General features: G+C 38.5%; 1 protein-coding gene across 1 annotated transcript in view; it reads left to right on the top strand.

The window, feature by feature from the left end:
* Positions 1–22,281, top strand: part of tcerg1l (transcription elongation regulator 1 like) — a 161,744-nt gene that overhangs the window by 18,177 nt on the left and 121,286 nt on the right. Inside the window, exon 5 of the mRNA XM_072667953.1 lies at positions 21,199–21,375. Within this exon, the coding sequence (XP_072524054.1) occupies positions 21,199–21,375 (177 nt within the window). The remainder of the gene's footprint in view (positions 1–21,198; positions 21,376–22,281) is intronic.

The following is a 22,281-nucleotide window of genomic DNA, read 5'->3' as shown; positions in this document are numbered from 1 at the left end:
TAAGAAAACAAATGAGGATCAGGTATCCAAATACTTTTGTCAACATAGTGTATCACAAGATGCAAAGTCAGACAGTAAAAAAGATATTTAAAGTGGCTATATTTATTTTTCCATTCATTCATTTGTAAAATACAGCCACAAATAAACAACAGAAGACATTATCTGCTAAACATACATTACCAACACAGTCAAAATGATAATTAATTATCATGATACTCTTTACAAACAGTGGTTAATGAGGTGAGTGTGTGTACATGCATCCAGACTTACCCATGTGTCTAATTAAATCCATTTTGACTTCCAAATAGAGAATTTACTGTCAGAGGGTCAAAGGTGGTATTTTTATCCAACAGTGTTCAATTATGAATCACTAACAGTGCATGCAAATGAGGGTAAAATGCAAGTGATAAAACATGCCAGCAGTTGTTTATGAATGAGTAACTGTGTTACCATGATTTCTTTTTGTTCTTGATTCAGTAAACCCAGTAAAACTACTTTTTTGACACACAGAATAACATCAATAGAAATACACAGTCACAGTTATCAATCCAATAATAAGTGCTTACTTCTAAATTGTGTTCTTAACTAGCTCACATGCTTGCTCCAAAAACAGTGCAAAATGCACTTTGCTTAAAAAGTGATGAAATTATAGTTTTACACACTGATCCATTTTATTTAAAAACTCTGTAGTGTTATCTGTTGGAAGTGGCATTTTCACAGATGACAAAGCAGGAATGAAAGTCATGGGTTAGGCACTGCATCCTGTCAGAGCTCTTTGCTGCATTGGCCCAGGGGTTTCAGCCGTTCCACTGTCTGCAAAATTATTTACAAGTGCAACAACTGCCAACATGGCCAGGTAGGCTGTCCCAGCAAGTTCAGTCCAACAGCAGACCACAAGATGCATAAAGAAGTCACAGGACATTTTAGGACAGCTCTTGCCACAGTTGAAGTCAAAGTACAGCATCTACAGAAAGAGACCATTGATTTGTATGGGAGCTGTGCAAGTAGGGAACCCTTGCTGTAAAACCAAACCAAACCAAAACATCAGAGAACGACTAAAGTTTTCCCAAGAACACCTAGACCAGAACTTCTGAAACAATGTGTGGACAAATTGATGCAAAGTTTAATTGTTACAACACTGCATTTGAGCAGAAAATCCCACACCAACTGTGAAGCATGCAGGTGGAAATGTCACGATTTGGGGTGGCTTTTCTGCAGAAGGGCCTGGAGAGCTCTCCAACATAGATCCACAGCTGAAAGCATTCTGCATGGAGGAGTGGGAAAAACCTTTCTCCCAGTTGATGTCAGAGACTAGCAGATCATTATAGAAAACATTACATTTTACAAATTATTTTCAAAATACAGTACATCCATCTCGTAATATCCTTTAAACGAAGATCAAATATTCATATTTTTAAATATAGTAAAACAGACAGTGATTGTGGGGTGTCCTAGTCAGGAGTCCCAGAGAGCATAACTGGCAGTGTGATTCTGGTGAGTGTGGGCATGTGTTGGCTGATGTAAAATAACTGTTAGTTAGTTCAGAATATGTAAGAATTAAACAATGGTTGGATGTGGTTGAAAAGTCGGTTTATTGATAAAGGAGAAATGTGAAAATCCTGATCAAAGCACTTTTCAGATGACAAAAGCAGCAATGAAAACATTACATCCTGTCAGAACAGTCGGCTGTGGTGTCCCAGGGGTTTGACAGTAAATTGGTTTCAGCCCTCATAAAATGGCTGTAAACTGTTAGGGCTACAGCTATGTAGAGCTGACAGGGGCTGTCAGGAGGTCAGATACTTTCATTACCTATACCAAACATGGTGAGCTTTGCTTTTAATTTTAGAAGAATTTGTATGGATCTTCTGTAATCTTATGTATATTTGTCAAATTCTGGTCCTCTGGAATAGTGGCTAAGCATGAAGGGCTATATTTCCTATATGAAAACTGACATGCTGCTCTTTATCCTTATGATCCTTGCTTACATTTATTCTATTCATTGCAATTACTGTAATTATTGTATTACTGTGCTGTATTGTGCAATTGCTACTGTCTGCTACATTCTGCTACAATCTATCTGTCTGTCTATCTATCTACCTTCAAATCCATCCACCCGTCCATGTATATACCTTCAAATCCATCCACCCGTCCATGTATATACCTTCAAATCCATCCACCCGTCCATGTATATACCTTCAAATCTATCCATCTGTCGATCTATCTACCTTAAAATCCATCCATCCATCCATCCGTCCATTTATATACTTTCAAATTCATCCATCCATCCATCCATCCATCCATCCATCTATATCTTCAAATCTATCCGTCTGTTGACCCATCTACCTTCACATCCATCCACCCATCCATCATTCAAATCCATCTGTCAGTCTATCTACCTTCAAATCCACCTGTCTGTCCACCTTCCTATCTATCCATCTATGTATCTACTTTCAAATCTATCTATATATCTGTCTATCTACCTTCCCATCCATCCATCCAGGTACTGAATGGTGACACTATGTTATAACACTGCAGCAACTATATATAATAAATTAGCTAGCTCACTTAGGGCAACCATCTGATTCTCTTTCAGTTGTGTCAAGACACATTATTTCATCAGTGAGAGGGTTCTCAGTGTGCTCTCTCTCTCTCTCGCTCACTCTGTCTCTCTCCCTTCCTTCCTCTCTGAGGTGTTACCCTTTGATTGCTTCACGGAGACTGTGGCATGTCCTACTGTGTGCGTCGTAATTAAACAATCAATTACTCCTGTGGGTGAGTGAATAGCTGCCGGAGAGGTGCACTTCAGCGGAGGCTAGTAGGAGCCACTAGCTTAACGACCGCATGTGTCTTTCACTGTGCTGCTGACAAGGCCAGCCTGTCCACACCTTTATCAAATCACTGTCAGCATGTGTGAGAGTGAGCTAACAGGGCTGCTCATGTGGAGGTGGGCTGAAAACTGAAGACCTACAAGATGTTATCCAACGCCTTGTGTTACTCTGGTCATCTCTAGCTGTCACAACACAGTGCCGCAGAGGTCATGAGGCTTAACGTGATTAAAAACACATGACGGTAGGTGGATTGGATATGCTGAATTGCCCTAACGAGTGAGTGGGGGGTTCCCCTGTGATAAACTGGTGCCCTGTCTAGGAGATATTTTTGCCTTGTGCCCATTGTGGCCCTGACCAGTGTAGGAGACACCGATTGAATTAATAAATCATCTCATGGTTTATTTGTGCTGGTTTATTTTGAGGAAATATTAAGGTAGATAGACACAGGACACATGCTAATAGGGATGTACGCATCATTTAACTATGTTAGTTTCTGTTAGCTGTGAAACATTAGTGTTTGACCAGGAAAACTGTGCAAGGCAGGCAAATTCAAATCCTACTGGAAACAATCAGGGTCAGAGTCATGGGTTTTCACCTCTATTTGGAGGAAATCGCATTATGGTGACGTTTCATCATAATGTCTCATTCATAAGGAGGATTACTGGTGGTTTTCCTGTAGGGTGTACTATGTACTATTGCATTTTTAACATGCATATTAACATTTTTTATTAAATGGGTCATTTGTCCAAAAAAACCCATCTAATGAATTACACTTTTGCTGTTTGCCTGGGTAGTATGCCCCCTAGTGGTTGAAAAATCAGTTCTGCTTCAGTCTTAATTGATGATAAAATAAGATTTGTCACTGTTTTCTGCAGCTCCTGTTGAATGTTGACATTCTCGTTGGTCGCAGCGATGACATACGAAGCAGAAAGGATAGTGGCTGTGACCAAAATAGATCCCTATTTATTTTTTAGGCCACTATTGAGGATGTCGGCTCTTTTTACTGTGAGTGCCTCGATTGTAAAGTGTAATTCAAGTATGAGTTTGAAGGAAATATGGCAATATCTCTCACAATGCACTCAAAGAGCGTAGCTCACTACAAGAACTGAATGCGGACCAGAATGCTTTGCGAGACTCTTGTTACTAAGCAACAGACATTGAAATGAAATGGAGGGCAATGGCATTGGCTTATACCAGTAGGCTTAGGTTACTCAATAACGGTTGAAGAGTATTCCCTCAACAGCACAAAACTTTTATTAATAAATCCAGGCGTTTGTTTATGTGACCAATGCTGACGTTAATGATGATGATGATGATGAAGTATCCAAAATCAGTAGTGTTTTTACCACTACTAATAGTCACTCCCTAAATAACACAAAACTAATGATGAAGTAGGCGTCGATTTCAGTCACAGTCTCTGATTGGTTCTGCTCTACCCTGCACACTCCCCACTAAGCCCTGCTTCCACATGCTTGTTATCAACCCTCTATTTTGCCTTTTTTTCACATGATTTGAGAGGGTGGAAGATCTGCTGGCTTTGAGAGTGGATGTAGCTTCACCTTGTGAGCATAGCAATGTTAGTAGGCAGTCATATGGAATGAATGTTAATTTTAGAATATGAGGATTATCATGGCTCAACCGTAACATTAGTACCGCTGACAGGAGAAGTGGAAAACATCTATTATCTTCATCTACAGTGGTGTTCATCAAGGGGTGGGATATAGTAGGCAGCAGGTGATCGGGCAGTTCTTGAAGGTGATGTGTTAAAAATAGAAAAAGGCTTAATAATCTTAACCACTTTGACAATGGCCATTGTGGTCAGAGCATCTCCACAAAACATCAAGCAGGTCTTGTGGCATTTTTCTGGTATGAAATGGTCAGTACCTACCAAACAAATCTGTTCAAGAAATGAAAACCAGTACAGGACTTAAAGGATCTGCTGCAAACGTCTTGGTGCCAGATACCTCCAGACATCTTCGGAGGTCTTGTGGAGTCCATGCCTCAAATAGTTTGTATTAGACAGGTGGTACTAATGTTATGGCTGATTTGATATATATTGCATCCATGTTTTGCGCTGTGACTCTTTACCAATGTACATCTGACAGTCCTTACTACCTTATCCTACCTTATATATAAACATACTACCTTATATATAAATATAGTAAAACTTTACTACACTTGTGGTCATATTAACTGTATACAGTCTGTTTACTGAGTTTTAATGTGGTGGTGTTAAAAAATAGAGAGAGACAAATCAAAGATTTCATACATTTTTAAGCACTGATATCACACTAGTAGGGCAACACTGGGCTGTTATTGAAAACACAGTTTGACAAATAACTCTGTCTTAAATCGATGACTTTGAAGATGATGGAACCCAAAACAGTGATTTGTGGGTCTGATTTTGCAGTACCTTATGCCAAAGTACTACTTTGCTTTCAGGCAAGTCAAATACTAATATTTCATCCTTGATATTATCCAGTCATATCTGGACCAGGTTACTCAGCACAGACGATAGAGGAAAACATCATGCCGGTGTCCATATGGTAATATTTGAACTGCAGCATATTAAATATTTGATGGAATGGAAATTTTTTCAGTGAGTCTATAGGCTTGTGGCACGTTCTCCCAGTGCAGAGCAGAATAAAACATAACCAGCTATACGGCAAGATGGCAGCATATAAAATACTGGAGCTTCCACCATGCAGTGTCACCATGCAAGCTTTAGGGCTTCTTTAAAGCACAACAAATATTAATCTGCTCTGCACACTGTCAGACTTGAGGGTGCATCGTTCCTCTCAATGTTTGCCAACCTCAAACATTCCCCCTAGGGAATAGAGAACAGGGAATACTTTGCCACTGAATTGATGCCAGATGTTGAGGATGCTGCCGATAATGTCACACCAGTTGTTCTTTCTCAAGTGAAGTTACATGGATCTGTTTTCTTGGAAGCTTCTTGACATTTTTGCTACCCAGCCAACATTTTCAAGTGGGGCTCAGATGGGTGGAATGTGTGCTAGGTGGGCTCCAGGTGGACATGGGCTCCTTTCTACTGGGACATAGTGGGGCTTTCCAAATGGGCCCCATAGTTACCGCCCACCTTAATCTCACATGGGCATATCTAGGCCCTGTTTGCAGTGTACAACCCAGATGGAGCTGGTTTAACCTCCTTTTGTTCCCGTCACTGACCCTGCTGGCCATCCATATGTGGGGCCAATGTGGACAAACCTTTGTGGCTCCCATACAGGTCTCACATACACATGCTAGCTGGGTAGTATGCAAGTTGTACACAGCATTTTATTTGTGTTCTATTAGTAGCATTGTGTATTGCTCATTGTCTAGCAAACCCTTTTATCTCCAAAAAGGCAAATTTACAGGAGAAGGAAAAAACCTTCTTGGCTCTTAATGGTAGTCAATGTAATAAGCTCTTGGAGCATATCTATTGATCCATTCAAATTTGGACACAAAAAAGTTACTGTTACAAAACTGTTACTTTCATATTATGTAACACAGTGAAAAGTTTGAATATTAATAAAGTTAATGCTGAGGGAATGTCCTACAAACCTGACAAAGTCAGTGTGTTAATTGGACTGTTTTCTTTCCAGAGCTGCCACATTGCACCAAGGGGAATCTTACTAAGCACTGGAATATACTAACCCGACTGAAAGTGGATTTCTAAGAATGTATGTAACTAATTTGTGTTTTGAAATTAAAAAAAGTAAACACCAAAAGACATTTTAAAATGTCAAAAACACCAAAAGACAGTATTTCACATACACCAATTAGCCATAACATTAAAACCACCTGCCTAATAACGTGTAGGCCCCCCTTGTGCCGCTACATCTCTGACCCATCAATGCATGGATTTTGTAAAAACCAGCAGATTCTTTATGTCCTCTGTGTTGTGAGTTGGAGCCTCCATGGATCTCATTAATGAGCCTCGGGCACCCATGAGTATGTCGCTGGTTCACTGGTTGTTCTACCTTGGAGCACCTTTGGTAGGTACTGACCGCTCCATACCGGAAAAACCCTGCAAAACCTGCCTGATGGTTTGGAGATATTGTGACCCAGTTGTCTAGGCATCACAAATTCTATTCCTTATCAAAGTATCACACATTCTTACACTTGCTTATTTTTACTTCTTCCAACACATCACCTTTAAAAACAGACTGTTCACTTGCTGCCTAATATTTAGATCCACCACTTGACAGGTGTCATTGTAATATCCATATGCCAGTGTTATCCACCTTGCCTGTCAGGGAATTCAATGTTATGGCTGATTGGTGTATGTGGTGAACAGGAGTTTTTTAAAGCATAACCATATGTTTACTGTTTTTTTTTATGAGGCAATTTTGCACATTACTTTTAATATTTCATTTTTAATGCTGTTAAAGCTTTCTGAGTTATAATACAAACATATACTTTATATACCATTATACCATATACCATTGTTCACTATTCTGAATAATATTAAGACTTAATTGTTTTACTGCTTTGAAGTTTCCACATAATTATTTCAAACATCTGAAGTCACCCAGGACAAATATAAAAGCATAATGTTATGCATTTATCTACAAAAAAAACATTTGTTTTATATCATTAAAAACATTTATTCCAAACTTTAAAATTGAAATATACATTGCAATTAAGTTCTTGGTATTAATCAAAACTATTAAAACTGAATAGCAATGTTGTTTTATGGTATTTTTTAATGCAAAAAAAATAAATAAAACATTATATTGCCCAGTACTGACACAAGTAAAGCTTTTACTGTAGTTCTACAGCATGATTTGTATCGTTGCCAAAAAGTTTATAGTAAGCGTAGTTATGTGTACGCTGATAATGCTCAGTTTGTCCTCCGGCTATAGCGGTTCATCCTTACAATCCTCCAGGCATATTCCACCGCCCTCATAATCGCAAACTACAAAGGTCAGCTACAGACCAACTGCTCTTTCTCCAGGCACTGGCTCATCGTCCGCTGTGAGAACACAACCACACATTGCTCAGAATTTGGACGTGTGCTGTCTTATGTGGGCTGGCTCGTTTTGTCTGACTCTCCGGAGCCAGGGTGTTTGAAGGATTATTGACATGTAACTTTAAATGCTAACGCCCGCTATCTCTGGTTAGTTGGAACTGTTGCTGTGCATTTTTCTTTTGTCAGTTGTGATAGCACAGCTTGATTGGCTATGGCAGTTTGGAAAATGCAGGCAAACCCAGTGGAATTGTGAAATGAAGCTGTCTTTCATACATCTGTGCTGAAAGCAGATTGAGCAGTTTGTGTGGTCTGTATGATCATGCATTAGCTTCAGCTAAATTTATGATCGAAGGTCTGGGTGATAAAATGCCCTTAAATGGATTTGTTTGTGTGTGTGTGAGAAAGTGTGTGTGGGTAGAAAGCTTCTTTATGTGGCTTAGTTAAGCAACCAGCCAAAGGATATCCTGATAGAAACACAGCTTTTCAAATTAAGACAAACAGTGTTGGTAAGAGACAGAAGATATGGATAAGTCAGAGATGGAGCCAAGCAGTATATTCAGTTTCTATCAACTTCTCCAAACTCTGCCTACAAATACAAGCTTTTGTAGCTACTGTTGTGGAGTTGGACAAAATCCAATTGAACCTAAAAAGCTGCAGCTTAGTGTTTGTCAAAATAGTTATTAAAAGTTATTATTATTTTTTTATTTAGATACTACATCTGTTATATATATATATATATATATATATATATATATATACACATACATACATACATACACATACATATACATATATGCTACACTATGCCATAAAAGAACCACTTTTGGTTTCATAAAGATCCATTTTTGTAAAACTCTGTGAGTATGAAGATCCTCTCATTTGGTAAAGAGCTCTTACATTGACCTCTTTAGACCTGTAGAAGATTCTTCACCCATACACTATATGGACAAAAGTACTGGGACACCTTCATTGTTTCTTCAGAAACTAGTGGAATTTAAAAAGGTTTATCCTACTGTCCAGGGAAAAAGGCTTTCGACTAGATTTTTAAGCATTGCTGTGAGGATTTGATTGTCACCCAATTACAAAAGAGTTCAGGATTTTGGAAAGTTACCACCCCACAACATCCCCAGATCCCAACTCAAACTCATTTTAGAGAACACAGGCATTATTCATGGTGACAATAGGTTCATGTTTATCCGGCCCAATTCTATTGTCAGTATTTTTCTACAGAGACTAGACAAGCTGTGTGTGTACATTTACACATCTGTGTCAGCAACTGGTACGACTTAAAGTAGCTGAATGCATTCATTAAAAGGGGTATCCACAAACATTTGAACATATAGTGCATATCTCTTTTATGGGACCAAAGGTGGTTCTTCATGTGAAAGAATCTTTTGTTAAAGCAGGGGGTTAACAAAAATGTGCAGGGCTGAGAAAAAAGTTTCTCATTAGGTTGAATAAGCGATTTGTCCTGCAAAGCTCACCCAATCTCACAACAGTTGATATGAAGGAATGCATTTGTGGGAAGAATACAGATAGGCCAATTAGCTGAAGTGTTTAATCAGATGTATTGGAGAAGAAAGGTACCAAAATATGCCTTACTGCTGGATGATGCAGTAGGAATACCATAGCTTGGGTTAGCCTCAGGACAACCTGCAATTCTCTGAACCTGATGGATTTTTGATATTGCTGTCATATCAGATACTCCATACATTGTTGAAAAATGGGAGATTTTCCTCTGTAACTTGTGATTCCATTAACGCACCTGCAAGTGTTGTTGAAAATGTCTGGCTGACATAAAACTCAAGGCCTGTCTGTTCTCAGAAAGTAGATGTACTGACTGTTCTTTGACTAAGCAGTGTAGTACTTCTTTTGGGTTACATAAAAACCATCACTGGTGTGATGAAAAAAGTTATTAAAAACAGTCTGAGGAGTGACTAAGCTGTTCTTGATTCTAGTCAGGTTAAAAATGGGGGCTGTGTTTAAAATATGCTCAGTGGTGCAGTTTGGTTGTGCAGCATGTCCAGTTAATTATCCTACAGAACTATAATACTGCCACTGTGCTTAGAAATTCATGTATCTCCAAAATACAAGTATTCCAGTACTTCAGGACTACATCGACTGGTCCATTTATCAAAAAGCTTTCTCATTACGTAAAGGGTAATTGCCATGCAAGTCCTGAAATGTGTCCTCACCTGCTTCTGTCCTTTATCAGGACCTCGATCAGGACACCAATCAGCCATAAAATTAAAACCGTTGGCAAGAGAAGTGAATAATTTGATTATCTGGTCTTGAAGTTAATGTGTCAGAAGCAGAAGAATCTGAGCCACTTTGACAAGAACCAAACTGTGAGGGCTAAAGGACTGGGTCAGAATATCTCTAAAACATCAGGTAGGTCTTGTGGCGTATCAGTACCTACCAAAAGCGCTCCAAGGATGAACCAGCCCATAGCTCATTGATGAGTGTGGGGAGCGAAGGCTAGCCCTACTGGTCCAATCTCACAGAAGAGATACTATAACTTAAATTTCTCAAAAGGCTAATACTGTAGAGTCCATTCCTCAATAGGTCAAAGTTAGACAGTTCTAGCTGCTCTGGTTGCACTATGATGTTTAGCTCCGCCCATCCCTATTTGTTTCAATGAAATAACCCTTACTCTGCTATATCGTAAGAAGGCAGGGCTACACTGTAGTGATTGACAGTCTTGGCTGGAGAGACTGTCTGCAGATGCCCTTTATGTTCATTACATGAAGGAGTTGAGTTGTAGTGGAACATGAGCTGCTCTTTTACTGTTGGAGCGTCCACTTACCGAACAAACTGGGAATCCAGTGGAGGAAAAAAAACAAAAACAAAACAAAACAAAAAACTCTGCTTCTGCTCTGTAAGCCCAATGAAGATGGTCTGAAACATGCTTGGTCTGGGGGGAAAGGGTGGGTTTACCAAATTATTAAGCAAATCTGTACTGCACACACAATTATGGCTTTATTTCTACAAAACAGAAATCCGTGGTGTCCATGTTTTTAACAGTCATTGGTGTGAACAGTTTTAATGTAAAGCATTACTGCAGGTAAGCTAGTGGAATCACGTTATTTGGATGGTCCATCTTATATGTCTCATAGATGCTCATCTAACATTCAGCTAAGACTGAACTAAATATCTATTCAATGCAACTCTAAACTGAATGTAAATAATTCTCTATGGAGTCTAATTCTACACAAAAGCCTAACCCTAGCCTGGACCATAACCCTCCATCAACCCTTAAACCTAACCCTAACCTTGACCTAGACCATAAATCTAACCCTAAACCTGACCCTAACGGGTAAGATTAATGTTGAGGTTAGGAATAGAGGTTTGGGTAAGTGTACGGTTAAACACTTAACTTAGGGTTCAGTGGCATTTAATAGATATTTAGTTGAATGATAGTTTAGTATCTACAACCCGTCTACAGTGGACCATGCATGTAAAGTGTTACCGAGCTAGCTAATCAAATGGGAGATAAACAGGGTTTGGTAACTTTAACCAAACACCATTTTCAGAGCATTATGTTCTGCAGGAATATTTATTCTACCCCTATTTACCACCACACTTTTTCTTCCCTGGATCATAAATATACTTTTAAGATTACTCTAACTGCAAACATCATTACAGTCTTACTCAGAAGTGAAAGTAAATGTAATGCCTGACATGAGTGTTTCTAAAATTTGTGCTGAAGTGCCATGCAGAATGCGTCATCATGAAACATGTTTTTCTGAGTTTCTTCGATCACTTAAAGACGAGCAAGTAGAAGCTCATTCACTGGCTCTGTGGGTTTTGCAATACAGCTTCAATATTAAAATCGACCAGAAAAATTGATTCCTCCAAATGGAGGGAAGGCAATGCAAGCAGAATTAGGAACCCCTTCAGTTTTTGGGATTGTTAGCTGAGGTGGGCTGTAACATTACGGATTACAACCAGATGTGTGTGGATACAATTACTCCAAAACTTGGAGGCTTTAATGTAACAACATGGAAACATTTTCAAAACAAGTAAATAGACAACGAGTCTTAATAAACAGTACAGTACAGTGGAACATTTCAGTGCATTTAGCATCTAACATACTTATTAGACTGTGTTCCTCTCCTTTCAATGTCAGAAATGAAATTATAAACAAATGGATTGAATAGCAATGTTAATGGATAAAATGGAACTGAATAAAAAGTAGATTTTCAGCCTCAGAAATACAGATAATAAAAGTGTTATTACTTGTGAATAAGAAAGAAGAAATCCATTAAAATTTACTTGAGTTCAAATTTTAACTTGAAATTTCCAGGAGTTCTGGAGAGTGCTTTTGAGAATGATTCTGTGCCTTCCCTGTGAATCCAGGTTGTGCCGGTGCCCTCTTTGTGGCTTTCACCTACAATAAAGAAGAATTTGCTTTAACTCTCCAATTTCACTGCTTGATAGACCTGCCCACAAAAAAACTCATTTTTCATCACCGTGAATCTGAACCCAGTCTTATTGACAGGACCTAATGAAATGTGAAAAGTCATTGTGGTCGCCTTGTCATGATATTTCAGCTCCTGGAAAATGGAGTTTAGAAGAGAGCAATGAAGCGTTTGGTGGGGACGTGGACTGGTTATTGCAGATCAGTCATGTAGTCATCTCCTGGGATACATAATGAGACCCTCTCAGGCCTAAAGACTTTCACATGGAACCTTTCATGCTTTAATTTTTTGAATGAGAAAAGTTTCTCCTAAAGACTGGATATAGAAAGAAGGAAAGGGGAAACTTACGTAAGTTTAATGAAGGTTAATGTAAAAAAGATTAGATACCAAGTTTTGAATGATTTGTCAGGAAATGTGATGAATAATAGGACCTGTGCAAACAGTCACTTAAAATACTCAGACTGCAATAGAAGGTGCTTTAGAATAAAAAAAACTGTATTTTTGGTGCTGTTGAATAAGTAGAAATCTTTATTAAAAAGAAAATCCACGGTTAAACGGTTAAAAAGGCTGTATCACGGGTCAATTACAAACCCCAAAACTGTTGCGCAATGATCTTGACTTATTAGATTTACACCCTCAAAATTTACACCCATCCCACTAGTAAAGGCCCTGCTGGCAATAATCAGGCCAAACCGCCTACAACTTCCACACAGGAGAATGTGATGTTGTTGTAGGGAAGTTGTGGGGAAGTGGGACAATATCCCCACCAGGCTAAAAGATAAGCCTAGCTGAGTCTTTAAGATCTCTTCAACTAGCTAACTATGCACCATGCCAACAGGACAGCAGCATTATCTGGAAGGACTCAGGAATAATTGCAAAATATAATTAGTGTTCTTGTTACAGAGATATAAACAAAGCTATGCTGTGATGTGCAATTCAAGGCCATGCTGTGTGGCTCTTGTGTGAGCTGTCATGGTGTCGTAAACCAGCCAAGCAGAACAGAGCTCATTATATTCATGAGTCCACCATAAAAAGATAAAAAGTAACAGGGTTGTAAATAATGTAAAATGTAACATGCATTTTTTTGCCCCAGTGTGAACATGTGGACAGCAGATCATTTAAATAGTGAATAAATGCATTTATTGGCTCCTTTAAAGTATATTAATAGAATATAAATAATTTTGGAGATACAGGGAAGAGAGAGAGAAGATGAGTGAGTGAGATGTGGCACTGAAGGAGGTCTATATGACATTCAACAGTATGATCAGAAGTCAAGCTTTTTCCATACATCACTCTCTGTCCTTGACCGTTCATAAATATTTCAGTTTATATATTGACTTCTGGTAAGAAGTAAGAAAGAACACATGCAAATAGATATAGTCCAAACAGTTTTCTTCTTTTCCTGACAAAAGTTGATGTATTAAATGTTTGGGGCATATTTCATGCCTTTCCTTATGTAATTTTTCCAGGACCGGATATGAGACGCAGTCATACAAGTCACGAACAGCTGGAGTAATCTCGTCCCAGGCTGCGAGAGAAAATGCTTCCCACAGGGCAAGCTTTAGCTTTCTAACAGATTACGGCAGGAAAGCTCCACCTCAAGTAGCTGCCGCTGATCCATTTACAGAACAAACAAGACTTCTTACTGTTATTATCCCGGCTTTTGTTTTAGCATGTGTAACTGGTCTAATGCTCAGCATGAAGATGATGTCTAAGTGAAAGCATAGCAAGGCCAGAATGAGCCAGCTGATGAGCTAATGTACTGAGCTAATGTAAAAAAAATGCACAAAGAATGTGACTGATGGGTATTTTGTCACCAATATTAATTTTAAAGAGGTGCATCCTGAAGGCCTTTTTGAACATCCTGAGCATTATTATATAGTATTTGCATTGATGCTGACTGACTACTGAGCTTATTTGGAATGCAATATTTGAACATTAATAACACAAACTGATAATTGTGTGTGGTTAAAATATGGTAATAATAATAATAATAATAATAATAATAATAATAATTGAGAAGACATATGTAAGCAGTAATTTCATACAGTGTTACAGTTTCTTCCCTGCCTTATCATGAGTGTTTCTACCTGGTTTATTGTGCCCCCCCCCCCTCCTCCATTCCCATGTGTTTCCAGTTTTGTCCAGTTTTGTTTCATTTTATTCTACAATGTCACATTTAGCAAATAAATAGAAATAAAAGAAATAAAAACAATATTATTATTATTAATTATTACTTTGATTCCCCTATTTTTAGAAGACTGGAGAAACATAGGCTGGTCTAATGAATCTCGATTTTCTGCTGAGGCTCACAGATGGTTGGGTCTCAATGTGGCACCAGTGGCTTGAGTCCATGGACCCAACCAACCTTGTGTCAATAGTTCTGGCTGGTGGTGTAATGGCATGGGGAATGTTTGTTTGGCAACACTTGGATTCATTCATTCCAGTCAAACATCGCTTGAAAGCCAAAGTGACAATTTGAGTATTGTTGCTGACCAGGTGCATCCCTTCTTGGCCACAGTTACCCGCAGTTACCCACAGTTACATGATGCACCATGTCTCTCAATCTGGTTTGATGTACTGGACAATGGGTTCAGTGTTCTTCAGTGCTCTTCTCAGTCATCAGATTTGTATCCAATGTAACGTTTCTGGGATGTTCTATTGGTGTGGTATGCAGGAATTGTGTGACGCAAACATGTCAACCACAATCACAAAGTAATGTTTTCAACAACCCGTGGAACCCATGCCACAAAAGATTGAGGCTGTTTTCAGAACAAAGGCAGACCCTACCCTGTCATAGTGTGGCTGGTGGCTATATTTTCTTTAGAACATGAATCAAGCAACTTTAGGTGCTTTTTTGGTGCTTGTTGGTCAGATCTGTAATTGTAATGCCCTAACAAAGACCACACTAGGAAGACAAAAGTGGGAGGGAGAAAGAGATAGCGTACTGTATGTCTCTCTACTGCTCTCAGCACAGTTTGCTGAGATAAAGTGTCTGTATTGTACTGTAGAGATAGAACTGGGCTTAATGACTGTACTTGCTTGCAGTTTCAGCACCACAACAAGATGGACAGCTCCGAAGTCCTAAAGGATTGCCCGGCTTCAGCTGAATTTACGGTTTCTTTGGGCTTACTGTCTTTTTTTGCTCAATTTGGTTGAAACAAGACCCCCTAGAGAGTGAGCACACCGCAGACACTTCCTGCACATACAGCACCCAGCTTCATAGACATACATGAGGCACCTCTATTAAAACAAGCAAAAGCACCAAATATCGATTGTAGTTCAAATGGAGCTAATGAAGACATATATTCTTGGGGAAGCGCTTGGACAGGTTTGGGAATGTGTTAGAAAGGACGGGCGGTAATTGCTGCTCCAGAGAGACAAAGAAAAGCCTTCTGACTCATCTGAAAGCCAATGGCTCTGGGATTTACTGTGTTCTTCGTGCTTTTGCAAAATGAGAGCCCACACTGACAGTGAAAAGAACTTTAGTTTTTGATGTTGCAAAATCTTTGTTTTTTGCAGATCAGTTTAAATTGTCTTAAGATTTGCTTAACAACTTCTTAAAATATTGCAGCTCATGTTTCAGGTTCTTTTTCCCCAGGAGAACCCCCTGCAGGATGCATAATTTAAGGTTTTCATATCATGTTGTGTCCATAGAGATCATCCCCCAGTAAAAGCATAGTGCATTGTGTTTGCAATCATTTTCCCTTCTAATTTATCTTAGCTATTCACTCTTAAAAATTAAGGTGCTTCAAATGGTTTTGTGAATAATGTCATAGAGCAAGGAAGTCCAGTCCTGCAGAGCTGGATGGGCTTCCCTGCTCAAGCACACCTGATTCAGCTCACCTGTTAATTTCCAGGTTGAGTTGCTGTGTTAAATTAGGGAAATCAGCAAACTGTGCTGGACTTCGGTCTACGTTCCCCATCTCTGTTATAGAAGAACCACTTTTGTTATATAAAGAACCATGTTTGTAATAGAGACGTGTGAGTGTGAAGAACCTTTAAAGTGAAGGGATTTAGGCCTTTAAAAGGTTCTTTACACTCACTCTGGTGGTTCTTTATGGAAACAAAAGTGGTTGCTTTAAAGAACCATCTGAGGAACCTCCACACCTTTTCTTTATCTCTTAATAAGTCATTCTTCTCCACTTTCTGTTTGTACTTTAAATATTGTCAGGATCTGTACTGGAGTGATTCCATATGATACTTCCCTGGTGACCTGTTTTTCTGAGTGGTGCTCATGCATGCTAACCACTCTGTCTCTGATCCTCCCACTCAGTGCCATTAGATAAAGTGCTGTGCGTTTCCGTGGCTTCGAGTAGGATGCGTGTTTTTGCAGCATGGAGTACATTTAGGTGCAGATTTCAGTGCTACGTGTTGCAGTAGAAGGAGGCTTTTCTCACTGCAGTACATTTAAAATGTGTTTACAGTGTAGAGTAGAGTGATCTCAGTGTTCATATGTTCTAGTCTCATAGAGCATGGTTCTTGTATACTTCACAGACTCATCACATGACATTATTAACTGTAACTGGAGCAGATAAGGGGGTTAGACTGTGTTGTGGGATTATCACTGCAGAATATTACAGCTGTCAGTATTGATATTAGTAATAAAGTGAATATCTTGACAACAAATTGAGTAAAGTTGGAGCCATGGGATATATTTACTAATGCTTTACAGTGATGCATTAAAAAGTAATGTTTTAAGCAATTTACTAACTAGGCACTATGATCCTTCTGCACTGATAATACAATCAAAAAGATGGTCACCGCTCTTTGACGCTTTTGCCCTTTTCCAGCTCAATTAACTGGAGTTTCCCTCTTAAAGCTTAAAGACTGGGAGGAGATTATTATAATAAAGCACCTAATGGATGCACTAATGTTGATAGCAATTGCTGACTGTCTGTTTAATGCCTTGGAAAAGCTTTAGTTATATTTGATATACCACTGAGCTTTATTCACCAATATCTTCTTTAAAATATATATATATATTTTTTTTCATTTGTTCTTCAGAAAAGACCTAAATAATTAGATTCATGATGTGTTCAAGTCTTATTTTAATTGTGGAATTGTATACAGCTCTGCTTTTATAATAAGTGATCTCACTGACCTCATAATCTGAACAAATCCCAAATAAGAAACCACTGGTGAATGAATTTTTGTGAAAACTGTGTGGGATTTTAAGAAAAAAAAATATTCTTAAGAATGGTTGGTCAATGGAGCCCATTGTTTGTGCTCATAGATAAAAAAAAAAAAACATACTGCTACATCATATTCTTAATTTGACAAAGGAATAATTACAATAAAAACACAATAGACAATGGTGGTAAGGACTACTCTAAATAGATATTTTCTACTCTGGGAACATTTTAAGAGCAGGATTTGCCTAAATGATGGTTTGACAGGATAGTTCTTTCCCAGCTAATGTAAAGCATATTGGAATCCTGGGCTTATTTCAAGCAAGGGGGGGGGTCACAATATTCTGATTTGACCGTAACAGTGGGCAAAGAAAGGTAGCATCTCGTAAACCAATAACCTCATGGGATGTTGTAAAGCTGCAGTAATGAAAGTGTACCGAGAACGGACTTCCCGCACATTGAGTACCTCTCAACAGCATAACAGTGGTGACCCACGGGCCATTGATGACAGAGGGGAACGAAGACTCCGCGAGTGATACAGAGCAATCAATGCGCCACTGTGGAGCAGTACCCTCTATAATCAACTTCTTCCATCACCTAATACTACAGTCATTGCCACGGCATCTCACTAGTGTCATCCCAACCACAGGTGATTATTTGGTCTATTATTCTGACTATTGGGTATGTGGTCATAACATTCTGGTATGATATATATATAGATTAGCCATGTCTAATACTAAGTAGATCCCCCTTGTGCCACCATGACAGATCTGAGCCTTCGAGGCTTGGACTCAACAAGACCTATGATGGTGTCCTGTGGTAATTGGAAACCAAGACGCTAATACTTTAAGCAGGAGATCCTTTATGTCCTGTAAGTTATGAGTGGGGGGCTCAGTGAATTGCATCAGTGAGCTTTGGGTGCCCATGACCCTGTCGCTGGTTCACTGCAAGACCTGCCTGATGTTTTGGAGATGACCCAGTTCTGACCCAGTCTTGTTAAAGTGGCTCAGATTCTTTGGATGCTTACCTAATTTTAATGCTTTTAACACACCACCTTCAAGAAGTGACTGTTCAGTGGTACTGCTATGGCAGATCTGTGTATATATGTATGTCTGTCTTTTAGAGCAGTAATGTGTTCTGCTTTTCATGACACCATGAAGGTGAACGCTCTCTTCTGGCACAATGTACCTCACAGAAGGTTTGGAACTGGCCAGAGTTTTAAAGCTTATTACATGGCACAGTTTCAGGATACAGGATATGGTGTTTCTTTTCAACGGGTAACAGTCATACTTGCTCTTATGGCATCAAAACAGGAGACTCTACATACAAAAACAATAAAGGCCTGGGAAAGAGTCCCGTGGGAGATTTTATGTCATGTTATGATATGATTTGGAAACAGGTCAAGATGTTTACCACCACAGTTCAGGACATCTATTGGATGTAATCCCAGTGAACACATGGTTGTGTATTTGATCTGGCATGTCTTTGGCAGTGTGTGTAATGCTTGGTTCTGTAACTTAGCGGCAAACATATCTCTGTGTGTGGTGTGTGTATAATATATATATTAATATTATTTATTATTAATATGTTTATATATATATAAATGTGTGTGTGTTTGTGGACTGGAGCACTCACATTTTGCTGTGTATGTATGTATGCATGTATGCAAGTATGTGTGTTTGTGTGTAGGTATGTAGGTCGCTGGGCATGTGCAGTGTTAGCTTTTCACAGAATCTTACATCCGTCTAATTGTGTGTGCGAGTGTGTGTGAGAGAGAGAGCTGTGTGTGTGTGTTTAGGTCTGATTAAGTCTCCCCAGGCTGCTGGTTGTGTGCTGGCTCCAGATTGACTGGGCTCTGCTAGAACTGCTCCATCACTGGATCTCCCAGATGAAAGAAGCTGCAAAACCCCATGAAAGCATGTTTGGCAGCCAGCTAGAATAGAGAACAAAGACAGGCCTACACACATCATCCAGGAGTGAGATGGAATGAAATAAATTACTCACAGCTATCTGCTGATGTGAGGGAGATAGTTTCATAAGAGCAAGCTGACTCTATAGGCATCCCGTTCAGCATTATCTGCCCTTGTTTCTGCTGCCGCTGCTAAAAAATAAGGCATTTTTATTGTGTGTTTGGGAGTGTAACACATCAAACAGCCTCATCAGCCTTTAAAGTCTATAGCTGTGACGGTGTTATGATTCTATTTAAATGCAATTACATAATTAATTACAATTTTATTTACATGCACATTTGAATTTGGACAGTAAACAAGCCTAAAGATTCTTGCTTGGCAAATTTGAGCAAGCACTCATTCAGGCTGTACATAACATAACATAAACCCATAACAATAGCACTGAATTTTACAAATGTTAAGTATTTAAGTACACATTTATGAACCTAATATTTACAAGGCAAGCATTTAGTAATTGCAAGTAATTTCTTCTACTCCTTGGTAGTAGCTTATGTAAAAGGTACTATGTATATAAAGCAATATTTTCTTATTTAGTATATTGTATATTAAATATATTTAGTTATATTTCTCATTACATGATTAAAACAGGTTTAGTGAATAGTTAATTTAAGTAATATTATATATTAATATACTTTACAAGCTGAGAAATACTAGATGACTTGACATGGTAATTGTAAGTAACCATTACACTGTGGTACAATGGATGCAAGGATGCAAATACCTGATACATAATTATTATTGTTTTATTAGTATTCAAATTCTATACATATGTAATTACATAACTGATTGCACTTGTATATTCAATCGCATTTACATTCGAACCTTCCATATTCTGTAGGAACAGGTTGAAGCCAAAACATCAGATTTTTCTGATTTTGTTTTAACTTTCAAAAGACGAAACCATAAACAAAAATCTGATAGCTATGATAGTACTGTAGTTTGCAGTATTTAGGTATTTTTTGTATGTAACATTTATGTTGTAGTACCTTATATTTAATATGCAAGTATGTAATAATTAGAAATATTTCATATGTATATCTTCTTTAAAGCAGTATTTCAGTAATATAGTACGATATGTTTAGTTTAATATGTAAGTGTGACCCTAAAAGATGTTCATTAATAGATCATCCATGTAATATTGATATTTCACAAGTACTTTACAAAATACTAGGTGGTTAATTAGGTAATTCTGAGTTACCGTTGCATTGTGATACCATCACATAAGGCTGTACATAATTGATAGATTTGACATAAGTTACTATGTTCTTGCCAAGTATACACCAGATGTTACATGTACCAGCGTACTAAGCCTATGAAAATCTGAATAATTGAATTGTATTGTACTTCTGTGCTTTTTACTAATAAGTTTACTAGTAGTTTGTATTATAGGTTACTATATATTTGCAAAAATATCTTCCCATTTCTAGTAATTACAATGTATTTTCATCAACTTAAAATCATATTAAAGTATCTGTTCTGCCTTTTACCCCAATGTGCTTGAATGTCCTCTGCTTGTTATCAGTGAATTACAAGTGCAAAGTTATTCATTATTAAATTACAACGTGTTTTGTTACTGCTAACATTAATGTTGACTTTCAAGAGTTAGGCCCCTGATGGTGTGAGACAGCTGAACCCCAGAATTCAGGGTCTTTCATCTTACTCATAATTTCTCTCCTTGAAGGTCAGCATTAAATGTCCTGCTGGCTGTTTCTGACCCATGCTGAGCACAGTCCTTGAGAGTTGTCTGAGTGAAGAGGTGCTCATGTGGTATCCAGAGATGAAGAAAACTTGGCCTTTGAGTTGGAGAAGTGAAAAATCAAAGGATGTGAAATGTTGCTGTTCTGCTCACATTCTTGTTTCTGTTCTCTCCAGGTTGTCCTGTGGCCATAAAACGAGTGCGGAGTAACAAACGGATGGCCTTGGCGGCAGCAGCTCTGATGGCAATGGAGTCAGACGTGACGCAGGGGCCGTCTGCATCCTCAGCGCACCCTCTGCACCTGCTGTCTCTCTCACCCATCAAAATCCCCATCCTCACGTCACCCAACAGAGGTAAAAATGACTCCCTTATTCACTAGCCAGGGTAATTGATGTTTTCATCATGTTAGAAAATGGCCTTTTAATTTATCTAGCATGGGTTACAAATTACATCCTTTATTCACCTATTCATGCAGATTGATTCAATTGCCTATCTATCCCAGGTAAAATGGCTACTTTTATTTCTGAAGCCCAGGAAAAATTTCCTTTATTCACCTAGCCCAGGTAAAAACTACTGTTATTTATCTAGCACAGGTAAAATGACCTTTATACGCCTAGCTCTAGCAAATAAAATGACATTTATTCACCCATCACAGGTACAAATGATATCCTTTATTCACCTAGCACAGGTAAAATGTCCTTTATTGACCTAGTTGAGATAGAAATTACTCTTATTTACCTAGCCCGGGTAAAATGGCCTTCTTTAATAACCTAGCCTAGATAAAATTACCTTTATACGCCCAGCTCTAGAAAAAAAACAACAATTACATTAATTCACCTATCACAGGTAGAAATAGCCTTTATTTGTCTAGCACAGGTAAACTGTCATTTATTCATGTAGCCCAGGCATAACTGCCTCCTTTATTTACCTAACCCAGATAGAAATGACCTTTATTCACCTAGATCAGGTAAAATGTCCTTTATTCATCTTGCCCAGGTGTAATTGTTTATTTAATTTACCTAACCCAGGTAGAACACAACAACAACAAAAAACAAACAAAAAAACTCCACCCATAAAATATAATATAGATTTGCCTGAACACACTATTATTGCATTCATCCTGTGGTCAATTGAAGTCACACTCTCTGAGTATTGCCTCTAGACCAGAACGTTCTGTCTTGGTCTACCAGTCCTTGTGTTCTTTTTTCTCCCTGACCCACTTGATGAAATTCTGGGCTTCACAGTTGGGACTGGCTTTT

This window comes from Salminus brasiliensis, chromosome 22 (genome assembly GCF_030463535.1).
Source record: "Salminus brasiliensis chromosome 22, fSalBra1.hap2, whole genome shotgun sequence".
Classification (NCBI taxonomy): domain Eukaryota; kingdom Metazoa; phylum Chordata; class Actinopteri; order Characiformes; family Bryconidae; genus Salminus; species Salminus brasiliensis.
The sequence above is the reverse complement of the archived record's forward strand: the minus strand, read 5'-3'. Positions and strand labels throughout refer to the sequence as shown.